This window comes from Buteo buteo, chromosome 13 (assembly GCF_964188355.1).
Source record: "Buteo buteo chromosome 13, bButBut1.hap1.1, whole genome shotgun sequence".
NCBI lineage: Eukaryota > Metazoa > Chordata > Aves > Accipitriformes > Accipitridae > Buteo > Buteo buteo.
In genome coordinates, this window is record NC_134183.1 from 8,566,161 (window position 1) to 8,581,266 (window position 15,106).

At 49.3% G+C, this 15,106-nt stretch overlaps 2 protein-coding genes across 2 annotated transcripts in view; one reads left to right on the top strand and one right to left on the bottom strand.

Moving 5' to 3' along the window:
- Positions 1-3: 3 nt before the first annotated feature.
- H3-3B (H3.3 histone B) lies at positions 4-1,851 on the bottom strand. The gene is made up of 4 exons (XM_075044558.1): positions 1,700-1,851; positions 1,039-1,180; positions 801-954; positions 4-704 (listed from the first exon to the last, which is right to left on the bottom strand). Exons 2-4 carry the CDS (start codon positions 1,164-1,166, stop codon positions 576-578), a joined length of 411 nt encoding a protein of 136 aa, XP_074900659.1. The 5' UTR covers positions 1,167-1,180; positions 1,700-1,851; the 3' UTR covers positions 4-575.
- Positions 1,852-5,475: 3,624 nt separating this feature from the next.
- Positions 5,476-15,106, top strand: part of UNK (unk zinc finger) — a 42,355-nt gene continuing 32,724 nt past the window's right edge. Inside the window, exon 1 of the mRNA XM_075044012.1 lies at positions 5,476-5,727. Within this exon, the coding sequence (XP_074900113.1) occupies positions 5,630-5,727 (98 nt within the window). The 5' untranslated portion in view covers positions 5,476-5,629. The remainder of the gene's footprint in view (positions 5,728-15,106) is intronic.

Below are 15,106 nucleotides of genomic sequence, written 5' to 3' on the forward strand. Positions count from 1 at the left end.
ACATGTGAATGTAAAACATTTAATTTAAAAATGTTGACACTACAATATATAAAATAGCTATTATAAATGCACATAGTGTATTCTATAGCTGCCAGGTTTACGTTTTTAGGAAACTGTAAGTTACACTGTGGTTAAGACTTGTAGTTTCACCCTCTGAAAAAAGTCCACATTTGATCACAGTGATGTATGGTCAGACTAACAGCCCCAATTGTTAAACACTTGGATCAAGTCATAACCAGTTTTATTGCAAAAGGACCCTGTACACATTTATATCAATTCTAGTACCTTACAAGTTTAGCTACCCAACAAGTCATTAACATACAGAAACATGCATGAGAAGCAAGAAAGATCACCCATCCCTTCTGCATATTAGCAACTTGTCACTCCTGAGCAACAAGGCTCACATCACTGAGGTTTATGTGAACAGTCACTTTTAGCATTCATCCTGAGTGAAAGATGGAATGACTTAAGTACAAATGCAACATATTATAAACAATTTCTTACAAAAAAGTCACAAATTAAAACCAAAGTATTTTACAGAATTTACTACAAAACACCATAAAAACAGCCTTCACTTAAGCCCTCTCCCCCCGTATCCTGCGAGCCAACTGGATATCTTTGGGCATGATGGTGACTCTCTTGGCATGGATGGCGCACAGGTTTGTATCTTCAAACAGACCCACCAGATATGCTTCGCTGGCCTCCTGTTTCAAGAGCACAAGAAGAAATGTCGTTAGAAACCCTCAGCGAAGCACACTCAGTGCCGCGAGTGCCGAGGCCCGGCAGGCCGCTAGCAATACCTGCAGCGCACCGATGGCTGCACTCTGGAACCTCAAGTCTGTTTTGAAATCTTGGGCAATTTCCCTGACCAGCCGCTGAAAGGGCAGCTTGCGGATCAGCAGCTCCGTGGACTTCTGGTAACGGCGGATCTCACGGAGGGCGACGGTGCCCGGCCTGGTTGGAGGAGGAAGGAGGGAGCGGGTGAGTCGGGGCAGGAGCCGGGGCCGGGGCCGGGCCGTGCCGTGCCGGCGGCCTTACCTGTAGCGGTGAGGCTTCTTGACGCCGCCGGTAGAGGGAGCGCTTTTCCGGGCCGCCTTGGTGGCCAGCTGCTTGCGCGGAGCCTTCCCCCCAGTGGACTTGCGGGCGGTCTGCTTTGTACGGGCCATTTTTCTTCACTTACCTACGGAGACAGGCACGCGTGACACGGGGTCCAGCTCTCCCCAATCCCGCGGCAACACGATCCGCGAAGCCCGGCTACACGCCGTTTCCCACCCGTCCCCCTCCCCCCCGCCCCATCCGATCCCCTCAAGTCCCAGAAGCGGCAGATGTCGGCGAGCTGCCCACCTCCCCCCCTCACCCCTCCCCCGCCGCTGAGGCGGGCAGGCGGCCAGCGGCCTCCCCCGGGAGGGGAAGGAGGAGTCACGGTTCTCCCCCTCCGCCCCCGCTTCGCGTCGTGGCCCGGCCGCTCCCCTCCCCGGGGGAAGCAGCCTGAGTCACGCCGCCTCCTGCTTCCTCCCGGGCCGCCCCGGCGGAGGGGGGGGGGGTAGAAGGAATGGGGGGGGGGGATGGGAACCGGCCGTGACTCAGGGCACGTAGGCAAGGCCCGGCCTGCCCGCCAGGCTCTAGGAGGAACCAAGGCCGCCAAGGGCCGCGCAGTACCGCCGCCCGCCACGGAACGCGCCCGCCGCCCGCCACTTACCGCTCGGAGAAGAAGGAAGCACCGGTGCCGGTAGCGCTGCGCACCGAAGCCTGCGCTGCTCCTGCCACGAGCCGCTCCGCACCCAGCCACCCCCTCACTGCGCCCTCCCCGCCGCGGGGACTCGCCTTTTATAGCGGGGGCGGCACACGGCGCGGTGACCTCACAATGCCTGGAAGCAGCGCGCCGTACCATTGGCCGGGACCTCCGCCGGCGCCGTGGCGTCACGACACACAAAGGCCGTGCTCCGCTTCCTCGGCGCTGATTGGGCGCGTGCCCGGCCGCTGATTGGTTGTTAAAGTAGGCGTCCGATTGGGTACTGTGAGGCGAGAAGGGGCCAATCGACGGCGGGCGGGCGCTCTGCGCCCTGATTGGACGAAACGGGGCACGGTTTGGATCCTACCCTTTGTTGCAAAGCTCCACAATGGGAAGTCAATAGGAGCGGGGCGAGCGGCGGCGGGGCGCGGCGGGGCGGCGGGCTCCCTCGGGCACCCCCCCGGCCGGCCCCGGCGGCCCCCGCCGCCTCCCGGCCCGCCCCCCCTTCCCTCCCCCGCCCCCGCCAGAAAGCGCCTTTCCTGGCCGTGTGGTGCGGAGGCGCTTGGCGGGGGGCTGCGAGCGGCGAGGGCCGGGCCAGGCCGCGGGGCCGCCCGGGGGGACGGCGGACGCCCCCCCCCTCCACACATACACACACACAGACACACACACACTCCGCCTCCGCCTCCCCCGGGAGCCGCAGCGCGCAGGCCGCGGGGAGCGGCGGCCCTCGGGCGAGGCGCGGGAGCCTCCGGTGCGTGGCGGTTCGCTCGGGGCCCGCGCTGGCGAGCGGCGGCGGGGACGAGCGAAGCCCCTGGCAAGGGAAGAGGCTCTGGCAGCGCCTCCGGCATTTCTCGCCCGGTTTGATCGTTGCCGCAGCCTAGGAGCGATCGTCACCGGGCTTCGGATTCGGACCGGGCAGCCCTGCTGGTCTGTGACCCCCCCTCCCCAAAAAGTCCGGGAGGGTCTGACCCTTGGCCCTGGGAAGGCCAGCACGGGCCGTGCCCCGGGAGCCGGCCTGGGAGCAGGCAGGGGTTGCGGCTGTGCCCCTCTGCGCCTCCGTTCCCCAGATCCCGCTGACCTCGTGGGTCGCCTTCGACACTAAAGTTTCATTGCGAGTAGAAAGCCAGAATCCATGTTCCCTGTTGGTAGCATCCAGGAATATAAATGGCAATTAAATAAAAAGACTGTCTTTCGGGGGAAGTTGCTGCCTTAACTTACACCTGGCTCTATATTACTATTTCATTGTCTTTGTAGCGACTGCTGGGAGCGGAGGCAGGTCCCTGCCCCCATGGGAAGGGTACCACGATCAGGAAGAACAGGTCCCAAATGCCCCGCAGTTGTAGCGCGCAGAATATATAGCGCAGACGCCTGCTTAACCGCCGCTCCTAAAGGTATCCGTGAGCTCCGCAAACTGGAGCGCAGCTGTAGTCACCCAGACTTTGCATGAGGTTTTGCATCTTCTTCCCAGTGCGTAAGTCTCTCTCAGGCCAACACCCGGCACGGCGGGCAGAGCGAGGATTGCCGCGGCGCAGGAGCTCGGCACGTAGGGAGCGTGTCTCCTGCTCTTCCGCCTGCTCCGGTAAGTCAAGCAAACACGCACCAATATGGTGCGACAGGACCATCACGTGTGCCCGGGCTGGGGCTGCCGCAGGGCTGTCGTCTGCTGTGCATCTCCTCTGGTCCTCATTTTCAGGTTAATTTTCTCTCTTGGAAAGGAAAATGTTAATTATTTATCAGAGACAAAAAGCTGCGCATCAGTGGAATGACTTGGGAGGTGTCGGTAAACAGTCCTTTGCATTGTACATGTTTTGGAAAATCCAAAGGAAAGAATTCCCCTTTCACCCGAGTTGCTCATGCTTAACAAGAAGAAATCTAGAAACCTGTTCTGAGGATAACAGCATATACTTTAAATTTATTCTTTTTAAGAGCGTACGCCACTGTCACTAATGCTAGGAGACCAGTGCTTAATGTTTGTTACCAGGAGTTGAGGGGCTCCTGAGATATTTCCTTGCCCATATTTTCATAGCAATGGCTGCTTACGCTTCTAATTTTAGTGATACTTTTGATTTTTTGCTCTCTTCAAGACTAGAGAAAAGCTGTGCATCCTCTTGGACGAAACCAGCTGAGGGAAAGGTGTACACACCAAAGCCGAAGAGAGCAAACGAGCACACATTAATGAGGACGTGCGCAAAGATGGATGTAAGTGCATCCTGGGCACGTCTACCTGGCACGTCCTAAACATTTCTCTGTTGCATGGCAGAGTGTGCGTCGAGTTGCCCCAACTGTGAAACAGAGAACTGGAAGAGGAAACAGTGTCAGTACCAGATTGTAGCATAAACATCAGTGTACAAGGATTCCAGTCTGTGGTTTCCGAATCTCTGTGCACAAAGTGCACGTTGATGGTGTTTTCAGTGTGATTCGTCAATAATTGAAGGGTTTTTTCTGCAGGTCCATCACTGACAGTGATGTTGTGTTGGGTGTATAGGCGTGTATGCGTAGATATTAACTGAAATACCTCCACACGTATTGACTTATGAAAAGTTGTCCTACATGACCAAGAGCTGCATAATTATAGTACTCCAGCCTCCCGCGGAGGGTTGTTAGATGAATAAGAAGGTATTGATATCCTGTGACTTATTCCTGCAAACGCAAGGGAATAGCTATTAAATTACCCCGGTAAAAGCCTGCCTGCAGTAGAATCAGTGTAAATGAGAATTGAAAAAAGTTATTTCCCTCCCCAAAACAGCTGCACAGGCAGCACGCCGACCAGGCCTGAAAGTTTATTATTAACATTGTTCACCCCGCGCGTGCTGGCAGAGTTAAAAAAAGGTGTTTGCCTTATAAATCCTTGCTGCCCTCTACCACACAGCTGGAGGATCCCAGCAAGGGAAGCGGTTCTGTGTGGAGCCCAAGAGATCAAAGTCCTATTAAAAGAAACGTGTATCATTTCCTCCCCTGGGAGAGAAGTTAATTTACGGAGAATGCTCTTCGCATGGGAATTCAGCCCGCTTCCTTGGACACGGCTCCTTCAGGGGGGGATTTTCTCCCGGGGGAGGACAGGGAGCCCATGCAATCTTCTGATGACCCAGTATCCAGGGGCCTTTGGTGTCACCTACTCAGAGGTAGGTTCTCCACGCGGCTCGCTGGACCTTCCTCCTCCTCCTCCTCCTCGGGACTGCAGTGCTATTCCCGGGCACTTCCTGGACGGCGCTGTCCCGTGGGTGGGGAAGGCCGTGGAGCGATGAGAGATGCCAACACTAAAATAACCCTTTGGCCGGGACGCCGTGCTCCCGCGTCCACGTTCAGTCCCTGAGGCGGAGGGAAGGGGGGGAGGAAGGAAGTGAGGCCGCCTGCCACAAATAACTCCCCATCCTCTCACAGGCCTCCTGGCCCAGCCTCCCCCACACCCTTCCCTGCCTGCCCCGAGGGGCCGGGCTGAAGGGGCCGCGCCGTCCCCGGGGCTCGGTGCCTTCCCCGGGGCTCGGTGCCGTCCCCGGCCTCGGGCCCTTCCTCAGGGACGGACCCGGCGACGGGGCCTCGCGGCGGGCGCCATCCCGCCCCGCCGCCGGGGGGCGCCCTGGGGCGGAGGCCCTTCGCCCCCCCTCCGTGGACTACAAGTCCCGTCGTCCCCCGCGCGGCAGGAAGCGGCGGGCCGCGCCGCCGCGGGGCGCCCCTGGGAGTTGTAGTCCCGCCGGCCGGAAGCCGCCGCCCGCCGCGTCCCGGGTTGGCGGAGGGCGCGCGCGCGGCGGGACTACAAGTCCCACCCCGCCCCGCGCACCGGGGCGGCAATGGCGGCGGCGGCGCCTGCGCGCGGCGCCCTCCGTGCGGACCGCGCAGAGTGAATAATAAAGGTCTCCTCGGCGGTAGCGGCGGCGGCGGGAGCGGAAGGCAGGAGGCATGTCCAAGGGCCCGGTGGCGAGCGGCCCCGCCGCGGCCGGGCCGGCGAGCGCCGCCAGCGCGCTGCAGGCGCAGCCCGAGAAGCCGCAGCACTACACGTACGTAGCGAGAGCTCCCCGCCGCCGCCCGCCCGCCCGCGCGCCAACACGCGCCTGACGTCAGCGGGCAGCGTGCGGCACGCGCGCACGGAGACCCGCCGCCCGCCCGCGCGGCACCGGCTGGAACCGGCCCCAGCCGGCGCGGGCCGGCGGGTCCCGCCTGCGGGGGGGGGGGGGGAGGAGGAGGAGGAGGAGGGGGGGCGGGGCGGGGGATGAGCGACTCGCCCTCCCCCCGCGGGTCGCGGCCGACCGTGATGCACCGGGGCGGCGGGGCACCGGCGGCCTCGGCCTCCCCCCGGGGCGTTGGTGTTGTTGGCGTTGGGGGGGGGTCCGGCCTCTGTGGCGGGTCGGCCGCCATGGCAGGTCCGGTCCCTGCGAGGGGGCGGCCGGCCGGTCGGCTGTCATCGCTGCGCCCTGTCCCCCCTTGGCGGGGGTCCCCCTGCGTGCCCCCACGGCGGGGCGGCAGCCCCCCCCCCCCCCCACGCGTGTGTCACCTCGGGCGTGGAAGTGGCAGTCTGGGGTGTCGGGGCTCCTCGGGTCCTGCTGCCCCGGGTGCTGCTGTCACCGAGGTCCCCCAGCCCCTGAGGGGGCTCCTCGGGCACCCGTGGAGGGAGGCGGCGTGAGGAGACGGGTGCCGCGCTGTGTGGCGGCCCCCCAGGACCGAAACCCCGCCTGCTGCCGGCCTGTCAGGGGTGGCTCGTCGCGGGGTCCCTCGTCGGGACAGGCGTCTTTGAGAAGTTGCCCGCAAACAAGCTACGGGAACGTTTTACACGTGTGTGAGAAATAGCCCCCATGGGAAACGTTACCCAAAAATCACGGGAAGTGCTTGTCCTCTTCCCGCCTTTTCTTACGCCGCTCGGGTGGGATTCCTCTGTGAAGGAAACACAGTTGGTGTGTATCGCCTCCATCACTGGAGACGGCGCCTCAGTGAAGGCTTTTTTGCTGGAATGTGGCTTCCCTAAGCAAAAAATACCGTTTCACCGCGTTGTCCCAAGGATATACGACCTCCTAGAGCTTGTGCTCTGTGAACTTGGCCTGTGATAAGTTGTTTGGGCTGGCAGTTGTGGCAATGACATTCAGTTCCCCTTTTCCAATAGGTATTACAAGGTGAATTGAGAGTGAGCATTGTCTTTGTGAGGATGGGCTAGCGATGGGCATGTAATAGATGGAAATAGGTCAGGTGTTCCCTATCCTCCTTAAAAGAAAAAAGTTTGGGACTGTTCCTTGTGAACAAAATATGTGTGCCAAACTGTCTACCCTTATCATTATAGGGTGTTGTCCGCATACAGAAAAAAGTTGTACAAATTACCCATATCTCTCCTTTGTGTTGATGCCCCCACCCACGATGAGAAGGGCATGTTCAGAGTGTGGCCTGTGTTCTTTTAGTTTGCGTTTTCATAAGGTTGGTGATGGACTTCTTCCCTGTGTTCACACTATGGTACAGGGAATGAAAAGAGCTGCAAGAAATGTAGAGGCACGGATCCATACAACCCATGTGCCTGCTGCAGGGATCACAGGCTATTTGACATCCTCTTCCTTGAGGCTGTTCAGAATACCAAGTGTATGGCAGAATGAGGGCTTCTAGGTTTTATGTCTGTCGTGAAGATTCTGTTGTGATCTTCAGGGAGCTGGCAAGTTGCAGCCTTATAGGTTACTTTATTTCTGGTGGTGTCTGCAGTTAAAGTTTGACAGCTCTATAGGAGAAACTGGCATGAAGGAGTCTGCTACGACTGTTGCTGTAGTGGTAAAAGAGGGTACAGGTGGAGTACAGAAGGAGGTGGAGTGACACCAACAACAGAGAAGCAATTGGTCAAAAGCGAGACAGGGAAAAACCCAGGTGGCAAGGAGGTGAGGTAGAGAGATTGTAAGTATGCTATGTAGGGCAAGACAAAGGTGATAACATGGCTAAGCATGACCATGGAAACCAGGATATCAAAGATTAGGAAAGAAACAGCGGAAGAAAGAGTTCAAGAAATGGGAGAAGGGAGATTGGGACCCGCTAGCTGAAAAGGACAGAGGACCAAAATGGGACAGCGTGGAGCAAAGGTGCTGGTGCAATTAGCTTCTTTCCAGAGGGTAAAACTTGTATTTTCAGATGGATGCTAAAAATACTTCAGTGAAAACAGTTGCAGAGAAGCTGAATAACCATAAGTGAAGGATGGGTTTGGGAGCTGCAGAGTGCTGACAGCGGGATGTGAGCCATACTTTGAAAGTCTTGGATTTGTACACTAGGTCACATCATACTGTAAACCTCCTTCTGATAACATATGGGAACTTACGTGGTGGTCGTTGATGTGAACAAGTTGTATGTTGTCAAAATGTAAATATTTTCTTCCTTTTTTTTTTCCTTAAATATAGTTTGTTTCCTTAAAATGACATGAAGGTTACAAGTTGTAAACTCAAGTAAGCTTAATTATCTCCATACTTTGCTGTTCCCTGGGGACAGGCAATCTGGTGCTGGGGATCTCTGTCTTGGAAAGTTTTGGTTTTATTTGTTAGGAAATGTTCCAATTTCTGTATTAGTGTCGATTTCTAAACTATTGGTATTACTTGCATGAGATTTTTAGGTACTTTGAACTGCATTTCTAGATCTTGTCAGGAAGCCTTTACATTTGTTCTAGATGTACAGCAAAAGAAAATCTGAAAAAAAAAAAAAAGAATTAGTGATGCTATCTCACACCTTTGGCACTGTTTGCTAGCGGAAGAAGAGCCTAAAAAACCCCTTCAGTTGTGTCCTTGGTAGCAGTTGTAGCATGCAGCTAGATACTCCTGGAGACCAAGTCGTTCTGGTATATGCCGAATTTTGCTATTTAATTATGAATGGTGTGTTTCTCATCTGGGGATCTGGTATTCTGTTTGTAGAATTCAAGCGAGTAATGAAATACTCAACAACTGCTGTTGTGTTCTCTCTGGGTTGCTGGATTAGAGATTTCTGCATGTGGCTGTTCCTTGCAATCCTGCAGCTCCTGTAGCAGGATGAGGTCAGTGTATTCCTCAGAACAAAGGGGTGAGATGGGCTTGTTTCTGGGGTACCTGCAGGCTGGCATGGCTTTGATCTGCTTCGGGCGATGTGCTGTGCAGGGGTTAGTTGATTGCTCATAGTGGGAAGTGGATTTGGTTTGGGTACGCTCTGTCAAACCTCAACCAAGTATTGACTTTGCACCATTTTTTAGCTCTAGCTGGCATGGTTATTTTTGTGTGTATCTATCTCTGTCTTTAATGTGTTATCTACAAATGTGGATAGAGGCTGAGTTCAAAGAAACTGAAAGCAAGCGATCAGTCACTTGGAGTTGTAGATACTGAGTACTATCGTGTAGTTTTGTTTGGTACAGTCTATCCATTTGGCTGTTGATGTCTTCATTGGTTGTCAGACTGGACTCTTTAATTGTGAATTGTAAAGATCCTATCCACTGTTTGGGTATTTATTGATCTGGCAGAATTTAGATAAGTGAAAGTAGAGCAGTCCTTTGTTCACTGTGCATTCACCTGAAAGTCAGACAGTTTAATAACTCTGCGGGAAAGCAAATGTTCGGGTGAAGATAAATTAACCTATTTAATAAAAAAAAATGAAGAGTGCCTTCATTCTAGTTTATTGAAAGTATACACGCTCCGCTCAAAAGCAGCGTTGAAAATGCTCTGATTTATGTGATAAACTCTTTGGGATACAGATTTGTTGGGCATAACCCAGATCATAGCTACTCAAGATAATTCTCTTGAGTGTGCCCATCTTAAATATGAACAGCCATCCTGTAAATAAACTCCAGGTTTCCGTGTCCCCACAGGCTGTACCCTCACTTGAGTTCTGGACCGAGATGCCTGGGAGCACATCCTGTCTTCCTTTGTGCTACAGCAAGATAAGCTTTGTGATTATGCCTTTGCAGCGTAAAAGACAAAAAACTTGTCTTCCCTTTTGCACGAGGGAAGGAATTGTGGGAAATTCCTGAAGGATTAGTACCTTGTAAGTAGTGCTAGAACTGCATCTACACGGTTGGTCGTGCTGTCATGTTAGTGACTGCTGGCTTGCACTCACCCAAGCTTTGTCTTGCAACCATTTTGATGCCAGCCATTTAGAGGTAGAAGGACTAGTGCACTTGAGTGAAGGACATTTTAAGTGGGGATGAAAATCAGGTTGGTTATAGCTCAAATCAAAGACATTTTTGTATTTGGCGTGTTGTCGAGTAATGCCTTGTCTGGTGGTTTCTCAGCCTTAAATAGGAACTCTGATTAGAACAGTGATAGAAATAGGGGTGAAGAAGAAATAAAAATAGCAAGCTCATAGGTGGACTTGGATTTCAACGGTGAGCTTGCACACACAGTCTTACGTATCTCAAAATCTTATGTTTAAATTCTTACTCAAAACCAATGGCACGCAAAAATGCACCTTGAAGCATTTGTAGTAGCTGTAGTAGAGTAATCCTTATCTTCTTATCAGTGGACAGTGTCTTATCACTGGCAGGGGGAACATAGCATGTCTGATCTCAAGTGTGCAGACTGATTGTCTGTGCAAAGAAACCCCAAAACCAGATGTGTAGCTAACACTTTTTCAGAGTTGTTGCTTTTTTTTTCCTAAGTGGCTTGCTCCTCTAGGACCCTTGTAGCATTTGTCTGCATAGTCTGTTAGATTATAGTTTTGATGTGCTTGAATTGGGTGGTTTTCACAACCTAGCAAATATGTTTAGGCTTTTGAAATTGTTTTTAGAAACGGTTTGTGTTCTTTTTAAACCATCAGAACTCTTAAAATAACAAACTGTTGCCCTAATTCTGCTTTGGTTTTACTGGTGACAACCCTTAGATCAATAAGATGATATGGACTTAGACAAAAATAGAAACTAGCCCTGTTGTTTAAACAAAAAAACCCAAACAAACAAAAAGCAACCAAACAAAACACCCCACAAACAACCCAGAAAACAAGAACAGCAACAGTGGGGAAAAAAAAACCCATGCATTTTTAGGTTTCAGGTTTGGTAATACCCTTGGAGATAGTTAGGAAAGCACAGAATAAGTCAGTACTTCTAACCTGGGGACTTACGAGCAGCCTGCTACATCATTACCTGTAAATGTCAGCTTATCAGGGAAGTACAAGCTGGTTATTATTGCTCTTTTTTAAGTCTGTGTAAACTTCACTGAATACAAGTCCACTGCAAACTGTTATTAGGAAGTGTGAATAGTTACAGGAAGTTGGAAGTATAAAGTACTGGAGTGTGAACAGGAAGAGCTGCCTTCACAGTATGTGCTGCCTTCACAGTATGTGCTTACCACCAAATACATACACTGAAAAATGACACTTTAGATTTTTTGGTTCTTCAAAGGATGAGTGTTGAAAGACTGCAGCTTGAGAGATGGGCTAGTGGGCAGTCTGGGCCCGATCAGTACAGGCTCTGTGCAGGACTGCACTGTCCTGCTGATGAATGCACATGTTGAGGCAATAAGGTATTTCTCCCTTGTGTTGCAGTGAGACTGGAGCTGTGGTTTCCTTGCTACATTTACACTTAAGTGAGTACTTTTGGATATCAAAAGTGGCAGGTAATTCACATATAGGTAACTGCTCTATAGGTGGCATGTAGATATTTTGCAGAGTGAAAAGCTTCATGTACTGCTTTGACATTTTCAGAATTAGTTTTGGTCTGGCAAGGCTTGGTATTTCAAAAATCGGAAACTCTGTGAAAGAGGAGAGGGATTCAGTCATGCAGAATTGTTCCAACTTGGAAAATGGTTCTTTCAATTTTTTATTTTAAAATAAAGTACTATGTTAATGTTCATACATTGTTTACATTAGCATATAGAATAATTTTGTGTGGCATGGGAGACAAAATTAACATTGATAATTCTTTTAGAAAACCTCAGAGGTTAGAGTTTCCCATTATATCACTTTTTCTCATTCTGTAGGTTTACATATTGTCTAATTTTTTTTTTTATATTGTGTGGCTGTATTTTAAGTAAAATTCTGTTGGAATTCAGTATTTTATTTTCTCTAGATCTGTTCTTTCCACCAGAATAAGGTTTTTCTAATTTCTATGAGCAGCTGAAATGTGCATCCTTCTTGTTACAAAGGGTTGACCAATGTCCTCTGGAAAATCTTCCTGCAGTGCATTACAGCATTGCTGCCTAGCTGTTCACTGGATGTTACTGCCCCTGTAACAACGTGGCAGGAGGGAATGTGTCAGTACATCAGTTAATCATGCTTATTGTGTAGCATATTAGCATGAGCTAACTGTCACTGGTAGACTGTATTAATATACCAGGCTGTGAACTGGGGCAGCCAGAGAGCAGGCACACATTCCCTTCTGTTAACCCTGTCATAAGGAGCTGTAATTTCTGAGAGAGGAGCAAAATAAAGAGCTGGAGCAATCATGTCTTAAATTGCTGCATTGAGGCTCATGAGAACCAGCTTGTCAGGACCCTAAGAGCTATGTTCATTTTCAGAGGACGCTGAGGTGGTGTTTTGTTCCTTCCGTTAACTTTTTCTTCTTGCTTTCTAAAAACTTCATAAATCTTTTTGAAAGCACAAGAGACAAGGCTGAAAGAGATGGTGAGAAGTTACCGGGTCCATCACTTTGCTTAATGGAATGACCTACATCTAAACTGTTTTTAAGAATTTTTTTGTCTAATTGTTGTTGCTTTTTTTAATATCGTGTTAGTTAGTTTCCTCCTTAAAAACTCCTTAAATTAAATCTTGATGAAATCGTGAACTACAAAAGGAGACAATCACAGAGGTTGCTATCTTATAAAGGCTTTATGTCCTCTATAAACTTCTTGTAACATTCAGCAGATTGCTTGCAAATCAGGTACAAAGTTGTTACTGAAAGCTATGCACAGAGCCAGTCAGCAGATCCCCTAATGTCCTAAATTAATGAATGGTTATGTGGCAGCAGGCTGTAGAGGAAGTGCAGTTTCTTAGCTACCTTTTTTCTCTACTTTATTTAGAGAGAGTTTGTCTTTTGTATCAGGGCAATCAAAAATACAAAGCCTCACCAGAAGGGTACACAAGGAGATGCTAAAGGCTTGTACTTTCTCAAACTCCACCTAGTGATGACAGCCAATTTAGATGCTTGTGATAATTTTCTCAGCAATCTCTGTCTTGTGTATTTTGATCAGTGCTTGATGCAGTTAATACCAGTTTGACATTTGAAATATCAGTTGGCATGAATGTTCTCTTAAAATGAATACCAACAATTTCTTCTCTTCTTAGGTTTGTTGCAGGCTGTCTTCTGACTCACACACCTTCAACCTGCCGTAGCATTCATTCAGGTTTAGAAGGTTATTGTTACAACAAGAAAAGTTCTAGGTTTTCTTTGAGACAAATATTTCAATTTTAAGTGCTAAAGGGCAATGATGGCAATAAAAGGACTAGCTTACTGAGATGCTTGATACTGGCCTGATTCTTATCTCTTATTCAAAGTCAGAGATGTTTAATTGAATATAGTTGTCCGAACACTGGCAGAAGAGGAGCTTACACTGAATTTGTGGTCAGACAAGAAAAAATCTTAGCCCATCCCTAGCTATCTGTTGGTCAAAAATTGTAAATACATTTTAGTAGAGCGTACTGGCTTATTGAGAATGATGGCACTGTTAATTACAGTTAAGAAATTAAAGTTGGATTGCTTTTTATCATTGTATGCCTAGAATTTCTTCAGATTAATAAGCAGTCATGCACATATGGAAAGGGAATTAGTTTCTTGAAACTATACCTGATGAATATCTGCAAAAATCTGAATTAATTAAAGTCAGTATTGTTACACTTGTTAGCCTTCATCTTCAGCATGTCACCACAGTTCAAAAAGAAGCTGTCAGTCCACACCCAATATGCTCAGAGGTGATTTTTCTCCTCTAATTTTCAATAGACTGTGAGGTTTCATTAATAGCACTTGAATATTGCCATCATAGCCAAAATAAAAGCAGCAGATGCCTCAGGGCAATTGTGCAGCTTTACAGCAACAAAAAATAATAATATTGTTTGCACAGTTAAAATATCTTGAGAGTGCCACCAGATTTATTCATGTATTGATTAATCAAAATGGAAAATGAGAAGCCTGGGATTTGACTGTTTTTCCCTTGGGGGAGAGCTGGTATATGTCTTCATGTCAGCCTACCTGTTTGAAGCTCAGTCTGGTGTGGGGTCGTGTAATGGTGCTTCTTTGGACCAGTCTATCTGTGTATATAGGACTTTTATTCTGAGGTGTGCCTGCCTTATGGAGTGTCGAAAGAGTCCACTGGGCTGTAGCAGACAGGGATGAAGTCTGATTTGAGTGCTGAATGGAAAAGAAAATCGATTGAATGGCTAACATTGATTTCTTCAAAATCAACCAGTAAGAGTTGGCTTCTATCTTTGTGCTGGCACATATGTTATGGGATGCAGGTTCATGCTTGTTAGATAATCACCGTGTTTTGTTTCAAACTCACAACAGAAAATGTCTGTTCACAAATGTAAGCCTTTTCCAAAGAGGCTGCTGCAAATGTGGTTGGCATTTAACCTGAGAAGAAGCAGATGCCATTTCATTTTCAAATGTAGATTGGTCTGGATGAGAGCACTATAGATCCGTCATTTCTCGCAGGGTTTTGGTTTTCTGGTTTTGGTCCAGTGTAAGTATAGACCTTCAAACAGTTCACATACTGTCTTAAAACTGTTGTAAGTATGGGGCTGCAATTGATCTACGAGCTGTTTTTTAAATCATGAGGGTTCTTGGTGTGGTTACGAGAAGGCAGGCTACTGTGCTCTGTTTCTGAAGCACCTCTTGTGAGACAAGATGTTAAAGGTTAGCTGCCTAGAAATGCTCATAAAAATCTGTAACTGAAACCCTGAGCTATGTAATGGCATGTATGGAAATAACATTTTTCTGAATTAGACTTTACGAATTTTTGCATGTGAGATGTTTTGTTTTAGGGAACTAGCAGAGTGAGTAACACAAGTTTTGAAACGGCCCAGCCCTGTTTCCAGCCTTCACTAGTGTTTCTACAGTTGCTAGCGCTCGGTAGGCTTTGTTAGTGATTGAATCGATGGTGAGAGAAGTACAGTGTGGGAAAACTTTACTGGAAGCTGGGACTTTAATTTTTACAGCACAAGTCATCAGTGTATTATTCAGACCTTAATTCATTGTAGTCTAGCGCAGCAAAGCTGATGTGTTAACTCCATTTGAACCCTGCCTTTCTGCAGACATTCTCCGTGTGTCTGAGGCTACAAATACTAACACTAGGATAAAGAAGCATCACCTATCTAATCCAGTTAATAGGAGATAGAAAATTTATTAGGATATAAGCTGAATAAATGACCATAATAGACAAGTCTGTGGATGGATGTTTTTGCAAAGTAATTAACAGTAAAATATTTAACTGCTCATATTTAAGCACATGTTGATATATTGTGCTGACAATTAAACCAGGT